The 23392-nt window shown below is 41.0% G+C and overlaps 1 protein-coding gene across 3 annotated transcripts in view; it reads right to left on the bottom strand.

The window, feature by feature from the left end:
• Positions 1-19843, bottom strand: part of myo1b (myosin IB) — a 275282-nt gene extending 255439 nt beyond the window's left edge. For all 3 annotated transcript variants that reach the window (XM_043692880.2, XM_043692882.2, XM_043692884.2), the window contains exons 1-2: positions 19688-19843; positions 4442-4582 (exon numbers count right to left, since the gene is read on the bottom strand). In XM_043692880.2, the coding sequence (XP_043548815.2) occupies positions 4442-4576 (135 nt within the window). In that variant the 5' untranslated portion in view covers positions 4577-4582; positions 19688-19843. The remainder of the gene's footprint in view (positions 1-4441; positions 4583-19687) is intronic.
• Positions 19844-23392: the final 3549 nt, after the last annotated feature.

Here is a 23392-nt window from a genome sequence, read left to right as displayed (position 1 = left end):
GATGCATGATCTCAAAGGTCAGCTGAAATCAATGGCAAATAACCTAATTATTTTTTCCTGAAAGACATTTGGGAAGACAGTAGAGGTCCAAAGATACTTCAGGATCGAGTAACATTAATGCGTCAGGAATAGGTATGGAATATCAAAAAGGGGAGTGAAAGATTAGATTTTATATCTCGAGGACTAGAATACAAAAGCGATCATGTTTCATCTATAATAAAGCCATGATTAGACCACAGGGCATATTGTCAGCAGTCTGGACACCACACCATTGGAGCAAATATTGATCTTGATGGGAGTGCAGCAGCATACATTTAACAGAATGGCCTGCACTCCAAGAATTAAATCATAAGGAGAGATTACATAATCCAGCATTGTATCCCGAAATTCAGAAGGTCAATCAGCAATTTGATTGACATTTTCAAATTTTATACGTGAGCAGTTAGGGTTGATACTGAGAAACTATTTCTGATGGTTGGGGAATCTTGGCTGGGGGCATAACTAAAACATAGAGCCAGATCTTTCTGAAGCAAAATACTACTACACACAAAGGACACTAGAAGTATGTTGTCCTCTAGCAATTGATGCAAGATCACTTAAGAATAAATCTAAGACAGATATATTGCTATCCAAGAGAAATGAGATAAAGGTATCATATCGAATTAGGTTACAGACCAGCCATAATCAAACTGAATGTCAGAACAACAGGTTAAATGACCTACGCCTGTTCCTATGTTCTGAGGACACTGACTTATCACAGACTTTAGACATACTGATGAAAAAAAAAAGTCATTTTTGGAAACACATAAATATAAACTTTATGATAAATTTCTAGTTCCTAGTTACAAATGTTACATATATAAAATTCTGACTTTTCTCCTGAGTGAAGGTAGATCATTTCTTCCCTCGAAATAAAGCTACTTTACTTTGGTGACAGCAAGAAATTGTTATCTCTAAACAACAGCTTATTAATAATCAGGGAGTACTTGCCAAAATTCCTTGATATGTGGTGCAAATCTTAATTTTGCTTTACAGAACATAAAATGCATTTATAAATCAGCACAATTTCAAACTTGAAATTCAGCTGGATGTCAACAAATTAAAACCCAAAAGACTGGGGATGCTGAAAATCAAACAAAAACACAAATTGCTGGAAAGGCTCAGCAGATCTGGCAACAAGTGTGGAGAGAAATAAGACTTAACATTTCAAGTTCAGTGGCCCTTCCACTGAAAGTGGAACATACAAAAGCATAATGTAAGTTAAATATTGCACAAAAAAAGTGTTTGATTCAATTAACTTGATATTTTAGGTCAGCAAAGTGGGAGGACAATTATTTATGAAAGTGTATCCAATGCTATCACTTAAATTGCCCATTTACCAGTTTACGTTGGAGCCTGTGCACACGATGATGTTAGCTCCTATAGAGATGCAAGAGGGATAAATGGTTGGGAGACAAATATTCAAAGTAATTCCACCAGAGCCTCTTTCTCATAATTGAAAGCAAAAGTCTGCCTTCAGTTCACTGATTGAATAGAGCTGTTAACCTCATAGTTTCACCCCAATGAAAGTACTAATCCTTCCTTACATTCAACAATTTTCAATATGCCCTTATGTATCAACGCTCCTTCTCTTCCACCCTGTCCTACATGTGTATCCCTTCTCCCACACCTGCTTCGCCACCCACAAAATGCTGGGAGACAGCAAGATTGGGGTGGGGCTGAGGGGGGGTAATGAATATTGCTGGGAGGGGGATAAATATTGTTATGGGTTTTGGAGTTCTTTGGCACTCCAGCTGATTTATTGACAAAGTACAAAAAATGTCTGATCCCATTAAATGCTCAAAACCATCAGCAAAAAGAATCAGCATTCAAAAGAACCTGAAAGAAATATGATTCTTTCAGTAGCTTGTGAAATAATTGAACAAGCCAACAGATCTATTGACAGCTATGTAAACATCTCCTGCAGAGATGAGCCTATTATTAGGAGGTGGAGTTCAGCCAAGCATTCACTGGGGAATTCCATCTCTCAGCCGAATAAACAAAACCCTCAGAGCTGAATGCATTGAAACATTTGGGGCACCTTGAACAGATAGTTAACTGTCTCAGATGATTGACACCTTTGATTGACAGATCAGCCATCTGTTCAGCCTGAAGCAATCTAACATCTATCTATTCAATGTGTTTCAATGCATTCAACTTTAGAATCCTTGTTAACAGTTATGCAATGGAATCCAATTATAAATGTTCGGTTAGCTCCAATTCCTCCTTGTGGAGTTTACTGTCTGGGTGTTGTTTATGCAGCTTTAAGGGATTTTGAGCTTTGTTTAACTGAGTTTTTGATATGTTAAGGAGGCCAGTCTTCATAAGTGGGTTTTTGAATACTACTATTTATTTTGATATTATTATGAGCATGTAATATTAAAACATCACCCACCTCCCACTAGCCATCCCAATGAAAATGTGAATGGATTATTTATTTATTTTGATTGTTTCAAACATTTCAAAGGCTAGATTATAAATCTGCATGCTGAGCTGATAAGATTTGTTCTCAGATGTTTCGTCACCATGCTAGGTAACATCATCAGTGAGCCTCCAGTGAAGCATTGGTGTTCTATCCCACATGCTATTTATCTGTCTCAGTTTGTTGTGGTAGGTGATATCATTTCCAATTCTGTTTCTGAGGGGGTCAGTAAATGGAGTCCAAATCTATCTGTTTGTTATACAGTTCCTGTTTGAATGCCAGGCTTCTAGGAATTCCTGTGCATGTCTTTGTTAAGCCTGTTCCAGTCGAACTGATGTCCTTCTTTGTCTGTGTGTATGGATACCAGTGATAGGTTTGTCACGCCTTTTGGTGGCTAGTTGGTGCTCAAAGACTTTCCAGTGTTATTATACAGCTCACAAATTCTTTCCATACCGAATATATCCACATGCAGGATGTATGATGGATACACAGGTGACAAGGAGGACGAGGTCTATGGAGCCTTACAGTTATGTACAGCACTGGAACAATGTCTCAGTCAAAACTGCTGGCCTTGGTATCCTGCTTCTACCTTGCTTTCAGAGTCAGCAGTCCCAAGTAGAACCTGTTCCCAATACCCAATGACAAAAAATGGTGAGGTCTGCCAAGGACGCCTTGGGAAATGCAATTCCGGCCATGGGGATGAATATCTGTATCTAATATTTTTGAGCACACAAAATAACATTTGTGCAAGTCCACTTTGTGATACATTTTCTACCCAAGTGGAGCAAGTAGAGGGAAGAATTTGGAAGTGACTTGCATTGGACTATGGTAACCATAATGCACACTACAGGACCAATTTTATTTTCTGCACTGCCTATCCATTTTTATTTAAGTGCTCTTGCACCTTCAAGTAATTCTCATTGGAAGACAACTAGGAACAGTAAAATTAGATTTTATGTGAAAGCATCAAGGGTCCTGCTCCATGATTCAATCTTAGATCATAATGTGCACCGTGAGACAGTTAATTATTCCCATGGTAACAAGAAACAATGCAAGTTGGCATTTCAGTGTTTTGTTGTGTGTTGCATTGTGGGAAATAAGTTCTAAGGAGAGACATTAAACTGATCCCCATTAGCTAATTCAGATTGATCTATTAAAATTCCATCACACATTTTCATTCAAGAAGTAGGAAATTCTGCCTGTGTTCTGGCCAACATAAATTGATCAACAAACATCACCCAATGGACATTTGCCTCATTGGTGTCAGTAGTTTTTCCTGTGTGCCAACTGCTGCCAACAAACTAAAAGGTGACTGCAAATCAAAAGTAATTCATTGGCTGTGAAGTGTTAGGATAATTGAAACCTCTATCAACAAAGATGGATCACCTCAAAAAAGAAGCATTAATCCAATGACTATATTTTGTTGAGTTCAGTAACTTTTGGACAGTCACTATGTGGAGTACCCTCTATAGCAAGCGAACCAAGTGTTGACGTTAAAAAGCTAAGATTGAAATAATAGCCTTCAGCTTTTATAGTTCCAGTGAGCTGAAGATAACCAGGTCCACTTCCCTGGTTAGTTTCTTGATGTAATACATTCAGGCTGATCTCAACTTGCAATTCCACATTCCATAACAGAAGGGTTGGTGCGATTCTTCTACTGTTTGGAATCTTTCACAGCAAATTGTCTCCAGCATTGCGTCACAGGTATTGGTTTCACTTAATGACAAATACCAGTGTCCAAAACTCAGTAAAATTGTAAAACATGAACAAATTGCACCTCATTTATCAAATCTAATGCTAAATGAGAGTATACTGAACCAAAAACCAAAGAGGTCATTAAAAACATTCTGTGAAATGGAAAATTCCAGAACATCCCAAGATTTCTGCTTTCGCCAGGAGTGTTTAGCAGACATACCTTATCTAGACATTTGTAAGACATAGATGGTTATTCCCTGCTGAATATATTTTAATAGTACTTACATATATTTCGCTGTGGTCAAAGCGATTCTTGAGATTTTCTAAGAATGTGTCTTCAGTGAGGGGTTCTAAAAGCACACTGTCTCCCACCCCTATCATGTTGTCTAGGAGAGACGTTTTCACCTCTGATTTTGGCATTTTTCTCTGAAATAAAATAAAAAGTTAGACTTAAAGATGTATTTTTACACCCATAAAACAGTTGTTTTCTAGTAATCAGCATTCTTCTGGCATTGGGAGGTCTGACACCATTATATACATCAACTCTTCAAACAAACAGAGATTTAGCAACTTAGGGGTATAGCAGAATTAAAGCAGAAGATCAGCCATGACCTCATTGAATAGTGGAACAAGCATGAAGGGCCATATGACCCATTTCTATACCTACCTTCTAAGGATCACACTAATTTGCAGCTTGGAAAGCTTCAAGAGAGATTGTTCTCAATATGGCTACAGTTATTGTTTCACTTTGGTTTTGAAAAGAAACTTACAAAGTACTCATATCTTCAATTATTTATCAAGCTCAGAAAGCCAAACAAAAGTATAATCATTCCCAATCACTATATGAGTACAGACTCTCATTGGTAATCGCTTATCACAGATTTGCAGCTTCGTAGAATCCCTACAATGTGGAAACAGGCCGTTCAGCACAAGTCCACACTGATTCTCCCAAGAACATCTCACCCAGATTCACTCCTCTGCCCTACTTTTGTAACCCTGCATTTTCCATGAATAATCCACCTAACCTACACATCTCTGGACACTATGAACAATTTAGCATGGCCAAACCACCTAAGCTACACATCCTTGAACTGTGGGAGGAAACCAGTGCATCAAGAGGAAACCCATGCAGACCTGGGCAGAATTTGAAAATTCCACACAGACAGTCACCTGAGGCTGGAATTGAACCTGGGTCCCTGGTGCTGTGAGGCAGCAGTGCTAACCACTGAGCCAATATCAAGATTTTATTTTCAGGCTAGTTGCAGATTGGTAGTAAGTACGAACTACTATGTTTCTCACAATCAGCTTAAGGCATATCATGAACACAATTGGCATGTTTAAATGCTCATATTGAAGGTGGCAAGATATTACGTTGTTGCACCTTTATAAATAGACTTACAAGGATGTTGCCAGGGTTGGAGGATTTGAGCTATAGGGAAAGGTTGAATAAGCTAAGGCTGTTTTCCCTGGAGCATCAGAGGCTGAGGGGTGACCTTATAGAGGTTTATAAAATCATGAGGGACATGGATAGGATAAATAGACAAATCTTTTCCCTGGGGTGGGCTATGTCCAGAACTGGAGGGCATAGGTTTACGGTGAGAGGGGAAAGATATAAGAGAGACCTAAGGGTCAACTTTTTCACGCAGAGGGTGGTATGTGGAATGAGCTGCGAGAGGAAGTGGTGGAGGCGAGTACAATTGCAACATTTAAGAGGCATTTGGATGGGTATATGAATAGGAAGGGTTTGGAGGGATATGGGCCAGGTGGGACTAGATGGGTTGGCATATCTGGTAAGCATGGACAAGTGGGACCAAAGGGTCTGTTTCCGTGCTGTACATCTTTATGATTCTATGACATGCATATTAGAGTTGCACAGGTCTAGAGCAATAAACATTGCACCTAGAACAATGCATTTCAGAAAGCATACTCCAAATGACACCGTATATACCAAAATTACAATCAGCATGAAGAATGACTAACATTTCTTTCGCTTATAACGAACCATATTGATTAATTAATTTATCCGATTGACTGAACAAGTTTTCTCAACCACTGGACAAAAGTTTGCAAATAGCATTTTTTTTAAAATCCAACCTCTAGAACCAAAATTATCACAAAAATCTTTTGAATCACAGAAAGAAGTTTGTTACTTTGGCATTACAACTTTTCTTCCTTATTGAGTTAGTGAGGCAGCTAAAAGTGGAATTTATCACAAAGACAAACTTTGGTTAAAATTTTGCTGAAGCTGTTCTCACTTTGCCAAAACGTGCAGCCGAAACCTTAACTGCCTATTCACATGACTTCCATAACCCACATGACCAAGTCACAATGAACAAGCTGCTGAGAGAGAAAAAAAAATCACAGCCATTAAAAAGTTAGGCAATTCAAAATAACAAAATCACCAACAAAGTCAGCAATGTAATGACTGAAATGCCAGCAGGAGATTCTTTTTGCACAACTGCTCTTACAAACAAGCCCATGAGCTCTGCTGTACTACAGTAACTCGGCATAAACTGAGGCAGTAAAGAAACTTGGAAGTTATAACACCTCTTGGAATATAGTGCACGTTTGTCTGTGAAACACAAAGCTCTTACAGATTTAACCATGCCCTTGTGGATACACTTTGCCCATTACAACTAAGCAGAAAAGGTATAATTAATAGCTGCAAGGTATAACTATTATCAAGTACTTGAAAAACTTTATATCAGAAATGAATGAAATTCTGAAACAAGGATACTGGAGGAGCTCATTCTGGTGCTGAGATGATTGATGTTTTCATGACAGCATGGGTTTCAATTTCTTTTGGTGCTGGATTCAGACACTCGACGCAAAGCAACTATCTGTTAAAATGCTGTTTATTGGAGACCCAAGTGTGGGCAAGAAACAGTCCTTGGAGAAAGTGAGGACTGCAGATGCTGGAGACCAGAGTTGAAAAATGTGGTGCTGGAAAAACACAGCAGGACAGGCAGCATCCGAGGAGCAGGAGAATCGATGTTACGGGCATAAGACCTTCTTCAGGAATGAGGCTGGTGTGCCAAGCGGGCTGAGATAAAAGGTAGGGGGGAAGGGCGCTGGGAATACAATAGGTGGAAGGAGGTGAGGGTGAGGGTGATAGGCCGGAGAGGGGGTGGGGGCGGAGAGGTCAGGAAGATGATTGCAGGTCAAGAGGGCGGTGCTGAATCCGGGGAGACAGGCCGCCTACTTGCGGAACGTTTCAGGGAACACCTCTGGGACACCCGCACCAACCAACCCAACCGCCCCGTGGCTGAAAACTAACTCCCCCTCCCACTCCGCCAAAGGCATGCAGGTCCTTGGCCTCCTCCATCGCCAGACCCTGACCACACGACGCCTGGAGGAAGAGCGCCTCATCTTCCGCCTAGGAACCCTCCAACCACACGGGATGAATGTAGATTTCTCCAGCGTTCTCATTTCTCCTCCCTCCACCTTATCTCAGTCCCAATCCCCGGATTCAGCACCGCCTTCTTGACCTGCAATCTTCTTCCTGACCTCTCCGCCCCCACTCCCTCTCCGGCCTATCACCCTCACCTCCTTCCACCTATCGTATTCCTAGCGCCCATTCCCAAATTCCCTCCCCCCCCTACATTTTATCTCAGCCCACTTGGCACACTAGCCTCATTCCTGAAGAAGGGCTTATGCTCGAAACGTCGATTCTCCTGCTCCTCGGATGCTGCCTGTCCTGCTCAAGAAACAGACCTACCTGAGTGATGCCCATGCCATATGAAAGAATACAAATCCAATGTGCAAATCTAGCAATAAACACATTTTCCATTCAAGTAAATAACTGAGAAAAAGAAAACATTTACAGAGAAGCAGAAATACTAGTACAAAATGCTTCTACTATGGTAGATTGAGTGAAATATACACATAACTGAACGTAAATGAAATTCCCTATTGCTTTATCTATTGCATAATACATGCGAGAGCAGCTATAGCTTTCTGAATCAATAGTGCAATATTATTCTCTTCAGTCATGCTAAATTTAGTTATGTGATATGATTCAGTAAAGTTATTGCATAAAATAAACTGGCAGGCATAATCAGATTATTTATACTGCAGTATAAACCTTGCACCAAGACCTAAATCTACACACAAACAACATTGCAAAAATCTTTTGGTGCTTCTTAAAGTTCACCCAATTTATCCTTACAACCATGCCAAATTATTTGAGCAACAGGTTTCTGAATTACGGAGATAATTAAAGGATAATGCAAAATACAGTGACATTTCTTTGTTGGGTGTATTCTTCAGGTCACAGAATCAGACAATCATACAGTCGGGAAGCAGGTTCTTTGGCCCAACTCATCCATGCTGATCAGGCTTCCAAAACTTCACAAGTCCCATTTGCCTGTGTCTGATCAATATCCCTCTAAACCTTTCTTACCCAAGTACCTGTCCAAATGTCTTTTAAGTGTTATAATTGTACCTGCCTCTACAACTTCCTCTGACAGCTTGTTTCACAAATGCACCACCTTCTGCATGAAGTAGTTACCCTTCATATTCTTTTTAAATCTTTCACCTCTCGCCTTAAACCTATGCCCTCAAGTTTTGGATTCCCTGACCATGGGGAAAAGACCTTGGCAATTCACCGTATCTATGCCCCATGATTTTATAAAACTCAATAAAAGGCCACGCTTCAACCTCCTGAGCTCCAGGGCAAAAAGTCCCAGCCAGTCCTTATAATTCAAATCTTCTAGTCTCAGTAAAATACTCGTAAATCTTTTCTGCACCCTTTCCAGTTTAATAACATCCTTCCTAGAGTAGGGCAACCAAAATTGTACACTGTACTCTAAATGTAGCCTTGCCAATATCTTGTACAGCTTTATCATGATGTCCCAACTCTTGTACTCAATCCTCTGCCTGATGACAGCAAACGTGCCAAACCCCTTCCCCTCCACCCTTTCTACCTGCGACTCCACTTTCAAGGAACTGTGTACCTACACTCCTGGTCTCTGTTCAACAAGATTCCCTAGGGTCTTACCATTAACTGTGTAAGTGTGGTCCTGGTTTGCCTTATCAAAATGCAACACTTCGCATTTATCTGAATTCAACTCCATCTGCCATTGCTTGGCCCACTGGCCCAGTTGATCAAGATCCCATTTCACTCTTAAATAACTTTCTTCACTGTCCACTACATCACCAATTTAGGTGTCATCCAAACAAACTTTCTAATGATGCCCCCTATATTCTCATCCAAATTGTTTCTATAAATGACAAACAACAATGGACCCAGCACCAATCCTTGCAGCAGCACCAGTGGTTTCAGGTCTCCAGTCTGAAAAACAAACCTTCAACCACCAGTCTCCTGCCATCAAGCTAATTTTGTACGCAACTGGCTGGCTCTCCCTGAATCCCATGTAATCTAACCTTACCAATCAGTCTACTGTGCCGTAACTTAATTTCCATCGAGTGTAAAACATGTCTTCATTTTCCAGTTGTTAATACATGTGAAGTACCAGGTAAAAAATTAATGCTATAAACATATTTTAACTGTTAGTTCAACATCATAATAATGCTAGGTACTCTGCAGTAGAAATTTGAAAAGGATCAAAGAAAGAAACCCAAGTAGCTATACAGTCATAGCTATACACTCACTAGTTAAATCACAAATCATTTTAAATGAATAGACCTATGGCAATAATTTCCAACATACAAACATAATTTTTCAAATATGAATTTGACACATGCCTTCCAATATTTTAAATAAAAGTACAATTCAAAAGTAAGGACATTGCTTAATTTCACATTGTGTTAAGTAATATATTTCTGCAACCATGCACAAACACTCCACACACATTAGAGAATGCACTGTGCTCTGACATTTAAATGCAAAATTCACAGCATTCCACAGCAATGATGTGCCTGGTTGGTATGAAATATCAGTAATGGACTGCATTGCTCTGACACTTACTTCAGAGGGCTGTAGTCAACAGTTTCCACTCTATATTAGTGCATTTCTGACTTTAATAACCGATGGACCACAACCTCAACTCTTTTCTGAATACTTGCTTTCTGTCCACAAGTGCAAGCTTGACCTTCCTGTAGTTTTCTACGTCAATTTCCAGTTTTATATTTCAGTTCTTGGACAGCCCATTTTATGCTATGGTCACTTCCAGCAGGGGACACCACACAAGTTGTAAGCCAAGCATGAAACTCACAGCATGACTTCCAAACACTTTCCCATCAAGTTCAACTTATGTCAACATAAATGAACTAGAATGGCTCATCTTGCAATCATTCTGATCTAAATACTGACTTTAGCAACTCAGACCATAACTAAAGTAATCTTCCTGAAGTAATGGTGCTCCAAATTATTGGAAGAATGTTGAGATTTGAATTTGTGGTCTATTGTAATTAGTTTGGAACTTGAATTGGAATTAGAGGAAAAATATTGACTTTCAGTTGTGAAGATGACTTCTTTTTAAACGAAAAATCCAAAAGTTAATTGCTGAGTATTGACATAGCTGTGTTTTATGATATAGAAACAATGGTAAAGAGCCAGTAGTAGGTGGAGTTCAGAACAGGAGAAGCCAACCTCAGTGGTCAGTTTCTTTCGAAGTCACCAGACTATGAAGGTTTAATTCATGGAAGTCAGCAGGCCGAGAGACTTAGTAGAAATCTCCAGAATTGGAAAGTAGTATCCAGACCATCAAAGAAATCTTAAAACTAGCTCAACTGTCCAAAGAGATGGTCTAGAAAGAGTCAATTGAGTCAGAAGTTAAAGGAGTTAAGATAGGACTGATACTTCACTGGAGATGAATGGGTGTAAAGAAAATTGCTGAGAAGAGTTTCGGATATTTTTCTTTTTGCAATTTATATTAAAATACTTTTGCTTCTTTTCGCCTTTTTGGTGTAAAAAACACTTGTATTTCGACTATCCACTTGGACTCTGTGAAGGTGTTCAATGACTGACCAAAGTAACCAAACTCCAAATGTAAAACTTGTCAACTATCAAACCAGGTTTCAGTCTGAGACCTAACTTGTCCAGTATTACCAGCAGCTGAATCATAACAATAGCATCGAACTAGGTGGCTTTGAGGGTGCATAATCTTCATCAGAACATATAAGGCATTTTACTTGTACATGAGGAATAAGAGAATGATCAGAGTAGAGAGCTTGTGCGTGGAGTCTGAGCAGATAGGGAAAGCGCCAAATGAGTTTTTTGCTTTGGTTTTCACTAAGCAAAGGGACCTTGTTGTGAATAAGAACTTTGAGGAGCTGGGAAACAGGCTTGAACAGATCAAGATTCAAGAAGCTGATGTGTTGGAAATTTTGGAAAACATTAAGATTGATAAGACCACAAGGCCAGGCTAGATTTATCCTAGGTTGCTCCAGGAAGTGAGAAAGGAGGTTGCTAAGCTGCTGGCGAAGGTCTTTGCTTCCTCACTCGCCACAGTAGTCAAACCAGAGGATTGGAGGGAGGCAAATGTTGTTCCTCTTTTCAAGAAGGGGAATAGGGAAATCCCTGGCAATTACAAACTACTCAGTCTTACGTCTGTGGTCAGCAAGATTTTGGATAGAATTCTGAGGGATAGGATTTGTGACTATTTGGAAAAGCATAGCATGATTAAAGGCAGTCAGCATGGCTTTGTGAGGGGCAGGTCATGCCTCACAAATCTTACTGAGTTCTTTGAGGTGGCGACGAGACAGGTCGACGAAGGTCAAGCAGTGGGTGTGGTGTATCTGGACTTGAGCAAGGCATTTGGTAAGGTTCCCCATGGTAGGCTCATTCACAAAGTCAAGAGGAATGGGATACAGGGAGAGTTGGCTGTCTGGATTCAGAATTGGTTGGCTGACAGAATGCAGAGAGTGGTTGTAGATGGGAAGTATTCTACCTGGAAGTCAGTGGTGCATGGTGTCCCACAGGGCTCTGTTCTTGGGCCTCTGCTCTTTGTAGTTTTTATAAATGACTTGGATGAGGATGTTGAGGGTTGGGTTAGTAAATTTGCCAATAACGCAAAGGTTGGAGGTGCCGTAGATAGTATTGAGGGCTATTGCAGGCTGCAGCGCAACATAGACAGAATGCAGAGCTGGGCTGAGAAATGGCAGATGAAGTTCAACCTGGATAAATGCATTTTGGAAGGTCAAATTTGAATGCTGAATATAGGATTAAAGTCAGGATTCTTGGCAGTGTGGAGGAACAAAGGGATCTTGGTGTTCAAGTGCATAGATCCCTCAAAGTTGCCATCCAAGTGGATAGGGTTGTTAAGAAAGCATATGGTGTTTTGGCTTTCATTAACAGGGGGATCGTGTTTAAGAGCCGTGAGGTTTTGCTGCAGCTCTACAAGACCCTGGTGAGACCACACTTAGAATATTGTGTCTAGTTCTGCTTGTCCTATAGGAAAGATACAGAGGCTTTGGAGAGGGTGCAAAGGATTACCAGGATGCTGCCTGGACTGGAGGGCCTGTCTTACAAGGAGAGGTTGACTAAGCTTGGACTTTTCTCTCTGGAGAGAAGGAGGAAGAGAGGTGACCTGATCGAGGTGTACAAGGTAATCAGAGGCATGGATAGAGTCAATAGACAGAGACTTTTCCCCAGGGCAGGATTGACTGGCACGAGGGGTCATAGTTTTAAGATATTACGAGGGAAGTATAGAGAAGACGTCAGATGTAGGTTCTTTAAGCAGAAAATTGTGAATGCATGGAATACGTTGCCAGCGGTAGTGGTGGAAGTAGAGTCATTAGGGACATTTAAGTGACTGCTGGACATGCACATGGACAGCAGTGAATTGAGGGGTGCTTAGGCTAGGTTAATTTATTTTAGATTAGGAATAATCCTTGGCACAACACCGTGGGCCGAAGGGCCTGTGCTGTGCTGTACTTTGATGTTCTATGTTCTATATCCTGGCAGTAAGGATGGACAGCCATCAGGATGTTGCCTGTCATTCCCCATTTTGTCTGTTCACAAGTCTGCTATATGCTTGTAGCATTTTCGGTTTTACTTCAGAAGTCTTGCATGAAGGTTATTTTTATTTCATTTCACCAACTTAATGATGTTTCAACACCTTATTTATTTCACACGCATTTGCTTTTTCAGTGTCTTTCAACTATCGACTAAGATAATCTTAGATAACCACCACTAACACCATCCACCCTTTTGTCTAACTCAATTTAAGAACTCAGTTTCCAGTTCTGATGAAGGAGTCTACACCCAAAACATTAACATGTGGCTACTCTTTTATAGATGCAAGTGGAACTTGTGTGTATTTCTGTTTACATTTTTAAGATTAACCCTTCTTCAATATTACACAACATTCGTTTTGTGGTATCCTTCCTGTGATGCACACCACTTCCAAATTGAAAGAGTGCAAGATCTTTCTTTCATACTTGTCAACACCAGTCATGTCAGCTGTCAATGAAAAAGATATAACCAGCAAAAAAGAGATAATATTGCAAAAGACCATCTAGCTAATTACGGCAGCAAAGTGATTAGGAGCACAACACAAGAAATTGCAGGCAAAACTGAGCACCACTATTCAACAGCTCACACTTTGCTGTGCTTAATATGTATCTCTCAGTAGCAACAAGTTAACTAACCTTATAGGAGTTTTGAAACAAAATACACAAACATATGATGGTTCAGGTGGCTACAAAACAAATTTAGAACATAATATAGGAAAAGATCAATCAAGCCAGGTCACATACAATCTCAATCATAAGTTCCACCCAGTTAATGTTCTGAAGAAAGGTTCTACATAACTACTCTCCAATTCCCCAAAGTAATCAAGTAAAACTGCAAACATTCATACAACTCCACTATTCAACATGAGCTGGCTACACTCCAAAGACAATATTCTGCAACCCCTGAACCAAGTATCACAGGATTGTTTCTGCCCTCTGAAACAACTGAACATTTCAATTTATGCTTATCTGATCTTTAATCATGTCCTCAACCAGATGCTTAATGTGAATTTGTACAGGAAGTGAACCAATACAATTTGGTACTAAACAGTTTTCTCTGGAGACATTCCATTTCAAACTGATTACCTGTGCAGGTTTTCTCCAATACTGAAAGTCATTATATTTCAGTAATTATTGCTCAACAGTTGCAGTGCCTTTGTTATCTTTAGAAACAGAAGAATCTATTATAACATATGTATAATTGTTCCTGTGGTACACCAACAAGGCATGTACTCAGACTCAGTAGCATATTACATGCACCAATAGACTATTTAAGCTACAGGGCACATTAAAACTCAGCAGTAACAATCACCCATTAGACTGCAAAATTTATGTTTAGCATTGTTCAAGTCACTGGTGTAATGGAACAATGAATCCATTTCAGTTACTGAACAGTGCTTGCACTCTGGAGAAGCATCCCATTAAAAACCATTTCTAATCACAGCGTCTATGGGTACGTTGTTCTGTAAAACTACCTGAATTATAATTGCACAAATTGCAAAATCATTTCATTATAATTGAAAACATATTTCTTGCATTGTTCAGCAGCATATGAATTTTGTTCCATTACCATTTTATCTTTAAGGAGTATGAATGTATACTATGTGTGTGTTTGCCAAAGCAAAAGACTATGTCGATCAGCTATTTCATTTGTAACTTTATTTGGTCTCAGCAAGAGAAAAACCAACATCGTGCTCAACTGTCTCCAAGAAAAGCTACTGCAATGTCCATGTGCTAGCATTAATAATTTTCCAGTTACAGAAAGCGTGCTCCATCCATCTAAGAATACATTTAACTGGTGTTGGAGTTTAACCAGCTAACATCCTGCGGCTAATCAATTATCATGGTGACAGACTGTCAACTTGAAAGAATCCAAACAGCAATCGATCTAACTCTCATTGTGACATCAGTGAGCCAAACAAATGAGCTAATAATTCCCTTCTTTGGATTGGGATCAACTCAGTTCCAAACTCCTATTGACAGGTCTCATCTTGAAGCCAACTTCATTACAAAGAGATGGTGCCTTCCTCTCCATTCTCAAAAGGATAATTTCTAGTTTAGAAATTATTTTAAAATTGTAGAGATTCCTTTTAGATCAGGTGATTATCCCTACATTTTTGCTCATGATCACTTATCCATAAATTTTGCTTTCCAGTTGAAGAAAAGATACGAATCACAAAGTTGATTTACTTTTAGATCATGCAAACATGACCTCTGCCAATCCCAGTGAGAAAATAGTGAAGAAATTAATGTGGTACATCTACACAGATAGTTTGGCAACACAGAATATGCATTAGGCACTGATCCAGTGTTAAGAAAATACTTGATAAAGGAATATACACACAAGATTAACAACATTACATTTGGTCTCATATATGAAAGCACCTCATAAATGCTGCTATCCCATTGTGTCACAGTGTGGTATGATACAATGTTTATGTTCTAACTTCCCACATAATGAGCTCCAAATCTCAGAAATAACTTCAGGAAGAATTGACAAATGCACACCAGCTGTTTCTCCAGAGTCATGTAAAGACACACTGGTGAGTCACCAGGGCTACTACTGAATCCTACCAACATCTAACAGTAAACCTGTGACGGATGTCTGGGAATAAGTTGCTGGAATCATTCATTGTTGCCTGATTATGACTTATGGGACAGAGAAATGTGTGCATCAGAACAGGAAATGATGATGAGGTTAACAAATATATTCAATGTATTCAACATTTGGAAAAATTTTGAAATGTCAAGAAATAAATGTCAATGCTCTATAGTAGAAGTACTCCTGCCATGGTACATGGATACATAAATGGTGGACCAAAGTACTCCGCTATCGAGAATGAAATGCAGGGTCACACATCATTCTCCAAAACAGCAACTCTCACCTCAACCATGCTTTTATCAGAAGTGTAGGATGAAGCTGTACACTACAAACTCCAATAAACATCAATGTGACAATGACCTACTACACTGTTTTAACAATGTTGGTCAGAGGAAAAATCTCAATTCTATTTATTTTCATTAGGACGGAATCATCTACAAATAATTCTTTTTTTTTTTAGTTAGTTGTGATTCATACCTCCTTTTAAAAGTCAAAAGCAAAGTTTGTCGATGAAGTGCCAACCTAGTGAAACTATCAAACAGGATTACTTGTACCAAAAAGCATCAGCAGCAAGCGATTGACAGGGCTAAGCAATCCCACAACCAACAGATCAGATCTAAACTCTGCAGTCCTGCCACATCTAGGCATGAATCAACAATTTATAAAACTCACCTGAGGAGGGGGCTCCACAGATATCCCCATCCTCAGTGATAGAAGATCCCCAATGCATTAGTACAAAAGACAAGGCTGAAGCATTCACAACAATCTTCAGCTAAAAGTGCCGAGTGGATGATCCATTTTGGCCTCTTCCAGTGGTCCTCAGCGTTACAGATAACAATATTCAGCCAATTCAATCCATGTGATATTAGGAAGCAGTTGAAAGCACTGGAAGGGCTAAGGGGTCTGACAACATTCTAGCAATAGTACAGAAACTTGTGATCGAGAACTTGCTGCTCCCCTAGCCAAGCTCTTCCAGTACAGTTACAACACTGGTATTTCCCCTACAATGTGGAAAATTGCCCAAGTATGTGCTAAACATAAAACGCAGGACGATCCAACCTGGCCTATTACTGCCCCATCAGTTCTACTATTGATCATCCATAAAGGGACGGAAAGTATCAACAGCTCTATCAAGCAGCACCTGCTCACAATAACCTTCTCAGTGACATTCAGTTTGTTCTTCACCAGGGCCACTCAGTTATTTACAGCCTTGGTTCAAGCATGGATAAAAGAGCTGATTTCCAGAGGTGAAGTGAGAGTGACAGCCCTTCACATCAAGGCTGCTTTCAACTGAGTGTGACATCAGGGAGCCCTAGCAAAACTGGAATCAATGGGTATCGGGCAAATTCTCTGCTAGTTAGAATCACACACTGGCACATGGGAAGATGGTTGTGATTGTTGGAGGTCAGTCATCTACGCTCCAGGACATTGCTGCAGGAGTCCCTTAGGCTACTGTCGTCAACCCAATCATCTTCAGCTGCTTCAATGACCTTTCCTCCATCATAAGGTCAGAAGTTGGGATGTTTGCCAATGATTGCACAACATTCAACACCATTCATAACTCCTCAGATACTGAAGCACTCCATCTTCAAATGAAACATGATCTGTCCAATCTCCATGCTTGAGGTGACAAACAGCAGATAACATTCACGCCACACAAATACCAGGCAATAACCATCTCTAATAAGAGACAATCTAATCACCTTCCCTTGACATTCAATAGTGTTACCATCGAATCTGCCACTATCAACATCCTTGGGGTTACCATTGGCCAGAAACTCAACTGGACTTGTCACATAAACAGTGACTACAAGAGCAGATCAGAAGCTAGGAATACTGTGGCAAGTAACTCACCTCCTGACTACCCAAAGCCTGACCATCATCTACACAGCACAGTCAGGAGTGTGATGGAATACTCCTCATTTGCCTGAATATGTGCAGCTCCAACAGTCAAGAAGCTTGACACCATCCTGAACAAAGCAGCCACTTGATTGGCATCACATCAACAAACAAACCCACTACCCCCACCACCAATGCTCAGTAGCAGCAACGTATATTCCCTTCAAGATGCACTGCAGAAATTCACCAAAGATGCTCAGACAGCACATTCCATACATATGCCCACTTCCAGCATGAGGGACAAGGGCAACAGATACATGGGAACACCATTTGCAAGTCCCCCTTCAAACCAATTACCAATGTGACCTGGAAATATCTCTCTGTTCCCTCAGTGTTCGTGTCAAAATTCTGGAATTCCCTCCCTAATGGCATTGTGGGTCTATTTACACCAAATGGATTGCAGTGGTTCGAGAAGGCAGCTCATCACCTTCTCAAAGACAACTATGGATGGGCAATAAAATGCTGAGCAGCAAGCGATGTTCATGTCCCATGAGTAAATAAAAAATAGTAACAACCAGAAGCATATTAAATGCTTTCAGTTGTGTGCAGGTGATGCATATTAGCTGGAGATTCACCCTGCCTCTATAAATAGAAAGTGAAACTGTGTTCAAGTTCGGGGGTGCTTGCTTCTGATGCATAAATCTGTAAATGCTTGTAAAGTGCATAAAGATTGGCTCCAGTTCTATCCTACTTCATTTGCTTTCTGGGATGTAGCTACTTTGCCCCCTTATATTGACTGAGCAAAGCATTTTGCTGATTCAACATACACACAGGGAGTGGCACTTTCCAGAGAACTTACACTGTTATCAAACATATAACTAATTTGCAGAAACCCAAGAACTGTTTCTGTATTCAGGATTGTCTATCACTTCCCTGGACACTTCCACCGTTAACAGTACATAGCATGTGGGAGTTAACCAGGCGTCACCCTCTGACCTTTACCTGCTGCCTAGGACTTTACAATGCAATCACTGTACTTCCGTGTCAGGCGTTCCAACAACACGTCTCGTTTGAGGGGTGGGGGTTACTTCCTTTTATATCCTTGCGAACTTCGGTTTAAAGAGCAAAAAGTCAGAGAAACGTCGAAGGCTTAGTGTACTGATTATACAGCCACACAAAACTTCTTAAAACACGCTGGCTGCACTATTCAGAGTGGCTGCTAGGAAGCCAGGTAGGGTGTCGCCTGTTCATGTTGCAATGCCAGGGTATTATTCACAGAAGATAAAACCCAGCCACGGAGCTGGGACAGGGTGATAGCCCTGAACCACTCCGTGGAGGCGGAATCGGGTAGAAACGGACGCGTTTGGGGATAATGGGCAAACCACGAGTCAGCAGAGTGTGGGAAAACAAAATAAGTGAAAGCTAGACAGGATGAACGACAGGATGACTACCCAATACCGCAGACATCAGAGAAGGGAAGAGAAAGAGAAGAGGGAGGGAGACCAGGAATCATCCATCTGGTTTCAATCACATCTGAATCAGATTACTACATGGCGCGGACACGGGTTACCCCCCTTTCACTAAGGACTTGAGAGATTTCACAATAGTGGAGAGTTAACTGGAGCTCTCACGCAAAATGCTGACTGCCTTTTGAATGAACGGTGTGAGAACGGACCTCGGGTGTCCGTCTCCTGGTCCGAAGACAACACGCAGCAACAAGAGAAAGATAGTGCCACGCTCCTACACCGCCAGTGCAAAGACACTAACACCGAGAGAATCCCAAACTCCACCTCACACACTCCAGATAAATCAGAGAGCTGCTCTTCCTCTAGCATGCTGTGCTTCTGACTTACGGCAGTATTTCTGTATTTGTGAAGTTACTCGTTTGCCTTTGTTTGGGTCAAGGGGACCGTTTTGTTTTAAGGAACATCTGTGCAGCCGGGTCAGCTCGTTTTATCCCAGGGCTTACGTTAATTTGGGCGGACAGTATGAGACACTTCTCCGGTGAATGTTCGCTTTGAACACGCGGCTTCACCGTCCCCCCCCCCCCCCCCAATTCGGTTTCATCGCCGAGATTCCAAAACCCCGCTACATTTTCAAAAGTTCCTGATCGGGTTTCCCCCTCTCGAACCCGGCTTTCTTTGTATTGAGAGAAAGAAAAAGCACGTTACCTTGTGTACGAAGCCGTGTGTAACCCCGAATCCTTTGTGGACACGCTCTAAGAGGACAAAGGCTAGCGTTGCTCCCGCTGCTCAGCCCTCTCCCTGTCTAACTATCCCCAGACCCAGTAAAGCCTGCTCCTCTCTCTCTCTCTCTGTGTGTGTATGTCAGTCCCAGCCTCGGGCGGGGTGTGTCTCTCTCAGCCTCCATGCTAATCACCTTCTGCTGTTGCTCTCTCCGCCTCCTGCTCCAGCACCATGCTCCAGGTGAGGGCAGCCTACTATCGCTGGGGGCAAAGAGAGACAGAGACAAAGGGGGCTACAGAGTGAAAGGGAGCAGGGTGTCACTGGTCAAGATATAATCGGGACATGAGGCTCGAGAGATCCACAATCCCACGCTGCCAATGTAAGTGGCAGAAATCCCTTTTGGATTTATAACGGTATTTATGCTTTTTTGCCACTGCAGTGAACGGGGACGGCAGAAGAAACACCAGACCTGGGATTTCCCCCACTATTTTCCGTGTGGGTGAATTCTCAGAGTTCGCGTCGGCTGTGACTAAGATGCACACAAAACAACCTCAATGCGGATTGACAGGGAATGCTGCGCTGTCAGAGGTGCAGTCCTCGGGAGGACCCTGTTGTGCCCGAGGTATTGCAGATGGCCGGTGGAGGACTGCAGCCTGGAGCTGCGCACTGGACTGTGTAATGTCCGACTGTGGGAATTGAGCGGGAAATTGAATTTTCTGATCGGCTATGTTCCTGCATTTGGGAAAGAGTCCATTAAAGGCAAAGAATGCAGAGGGTTCCAACCCAGTGACGCTAATAGTTACCCAGGAAAAGTTGGACGATTCAAACTCCTGAGTAATTACTCAACTGAATGCTTAACTCACTGTGCAACCTTCCCCCCCCCAACTATGCCATTCCCAGCTCCTTACAAATCCAGCCTCACCCCCCCCCCCACTACTCCCAGCTCCTTACAACTCCCCAGCCTTACCTCCCCAACCCCATTCTGCTGAACGAGCACCCCGTGCCTCTAAACTATAGCATTGCCCAGTTGCTGGACTCAACAACTCTGCCACTCCCATACAAGGCTACCATTCCAGTGCGCTCCCCCCTCATCACTATCTACTCCTGGCACTCCACTTACCTGGCACCCTAACCTCTCAGCCAACTGACATCCAAACCCACATTTACCTTTTCAGAGGAGCTGTCAAAGTGGCTGTGCTAGTGGGCATTTCAATGATTGAGCCCAGCACATTGACTGCTCCAAATGATGATGTGGTTTCTATGAAGATTTTTTTTTCACTGCTGGATTCATTGATTCTTCCTGTAAGAGAAACCCTATGTCCAAAAATCTCCAGTGCAGAAACCATCAAAAGTTCTTTGGGTAAATTTTAATGCAAGCAGGGATAGAAATAGGGTTTTTCCATCTATGATCAGAATATCTGACCCATTGATCTGAAACCTCTTCTTCTCTCTGATTCCATTGTATTGTACCGAAGAGGAGTAGGAATTTTATCCTTGGCGTCCTGGCCAAAATTGATTGCACATTTACTATCTTTGAACAAATAATCTGGCTGTTATTGACAAAGCTACTTGTGAGATCTTGCTGTGCACAAATTTCCTGTGCTATTCTTCTATTGCAACACCAGTGGCTACACTTTTCAAATATGCTTGTTTAGTTTTAAAGCACTTTGCTGAATAGCATTATATAAACTTATCTTTTTCTATACTTAAACAAATGTACATTCACCAGCACATTGGAAATCATTTTTTAGGTCAATTTTTCCCTTTTGTCTCCTTTCTTCCAGAGAGGTTTCTGAAATACGAGGTGCTTTCCAATATTTTCTCTATTTCTGAGTCTTCACAGTAAATGTCAGTAGGCAGTTTACTCCTGAAGTGCATCACAGCTCACTCTGAACTTGACAATGCAGGAAAATGAAGCTGGGAACAACTCTGTTTTTCTCGTTTTCCATCTACTAACTGGAAGAAGGTCAGTTGTCACATCAGTGTCATCAACCTGGCTGGGATTTGCAAATAAAGGAGAGAAAGAGACCAATTGGTTCACTGGGCTAAAGGAATATTAGGGAGCTGCAAAATCATGCAGTGTCCAAAAGCAATATTTGTAAGAAACTCCTTTGGCCTCCAATTAAGTTATCTGATTTCCACATCGATGTAGCCTGGAATTTCTTGGGAAATTGATTGTGAAATCCTACTGCGTCATAATATTTGAAGGAAAATATATAGAAAGTTCTGAGATGTATTCTGCAGTTGTAGAACATTGAATTGTTTAAACTGGTACACTTCAAATTTTAATTAATAAAATACTCTTGGAAATACAGAAAGGTAAATCACAGAAGAGGCATTTTACACATTAAGCCTGTGCTTGTCATTCAAGAACTATCTAAGTTAATTCCACCTACAACAGTCGGACTGTAATCCTGTAGGTTGCACATGGCACCTCACTTGTCCAAACATCTTTTTAAATACAAGGAGAATTTCTGTCTCCAGCACCCTTGCAGGTGGTGAGTTCAAGATTTTCTGGGTGAAAAAAAACTTCTCAACTATAATTCTTTCACCAATTACTTTATCAATTACAATCTAACACCCCCCCCCCCCCCCCACACTCACGCTTGACCACTCTGCTAAATCTACAGATCTTTCCTATACATTCTATTGAAATCCCAATGTAATTGTATACACTTCAACTAAATCTTTCTTCAGCCTTCTCTCACCCAAAGAAGAAGCCCAGCTTATTCAAATTTACCTTGTTGTCAAAATCCTCCGTTCCTAGCAACAGTCTTCTCATTCTCCCCATACCATTTCTGACAGTGTCATACCTTTCCTGTAACATGGTGGACAGTACAATAGCCCATATGCAGCTGCAGCCTAATCAGTATTTTAAGAAGTTATCATTTTTTTTTGTTCACACGTGGGAATCGCTAGCTGGGCCAGTGTTTATCAGCATCCCTAACTACCCTTGAAAAGGAGGTAGCAGTTCATTCTTGAACCTCTGCAGTCCATGCGTTTTAAGGAGAAGAAAATTCTCTAATGCTCTTTTACCCCAGGCCTCAGGCGATAAAAGGAAAAATCCTGCATACCTGCTGAACTATTTTATATACCTCTCCTGTTACCTTCAAAGATCTGTAGACACAAACTCCCAAAATCTCCCTATTCCTTTACATTTCTCAGAATCTTACCATTTATTGCACACTTCCCTTTTCTTATCCAAAAGTATGACCTCACACTTCTCTGAATTGAACTCCATTTGATGCTTTCTGACCATGTGTTAAGTGCTTTGGTATCTTCATGAAGTTTATAGCTATCCTCCTCACTAACAACCATGTGGCCAATCTTCAAACCTCTTAATCATACCCTCTACAGTTAAGTCTAAATTGTTGATACCTACCATAAATCACAAAGGACTTAAAAATGAAGTCTCGTAACACCATTGAAACAGCATTCCAGGGACAAAACATCCACTGATCATTAACCTCTACTTTCAACCACTAAGCTAATTTTGGATGCATTTTCTTTTGCATGCGATTTTTGAGAAGATTAGTAGCTCAGGTTAAGCTTCTGGATGTAAGTGTGCTTGCTGAGCTGCAGGTTCATTTTCAGACATTTCATCACCATGCTAGGTAACATCATCAGTGAGCCTCTGGTTAAGTGCTGGTGTTCTGAACTACCTTCTATTTATCTGTCTTGGTCTCCTAA

This window comes from Chiloscyllium plagiosum, unplaced genomic scaffold, assembly GCF_037043375.1.
Source record: "Chiloscyllium plagiosum isolate Xiang-an unplaced genomic scaffold, Cpla_swu_hap1 HiC_scaffold_7, whole genome shotgun sequence".
Taxonomy (NCBI): domain Eukaryota; kingdom Metazoa; phylum Chordata; class Chondrichthyes; order Orectolobiformes; family Hemiscylliidae; genus Chiloscyllium; species Chiloscyllium plagiosum.
This window is presented reverse-complemented; position numbering and strand designations above follow the sequence as displayed.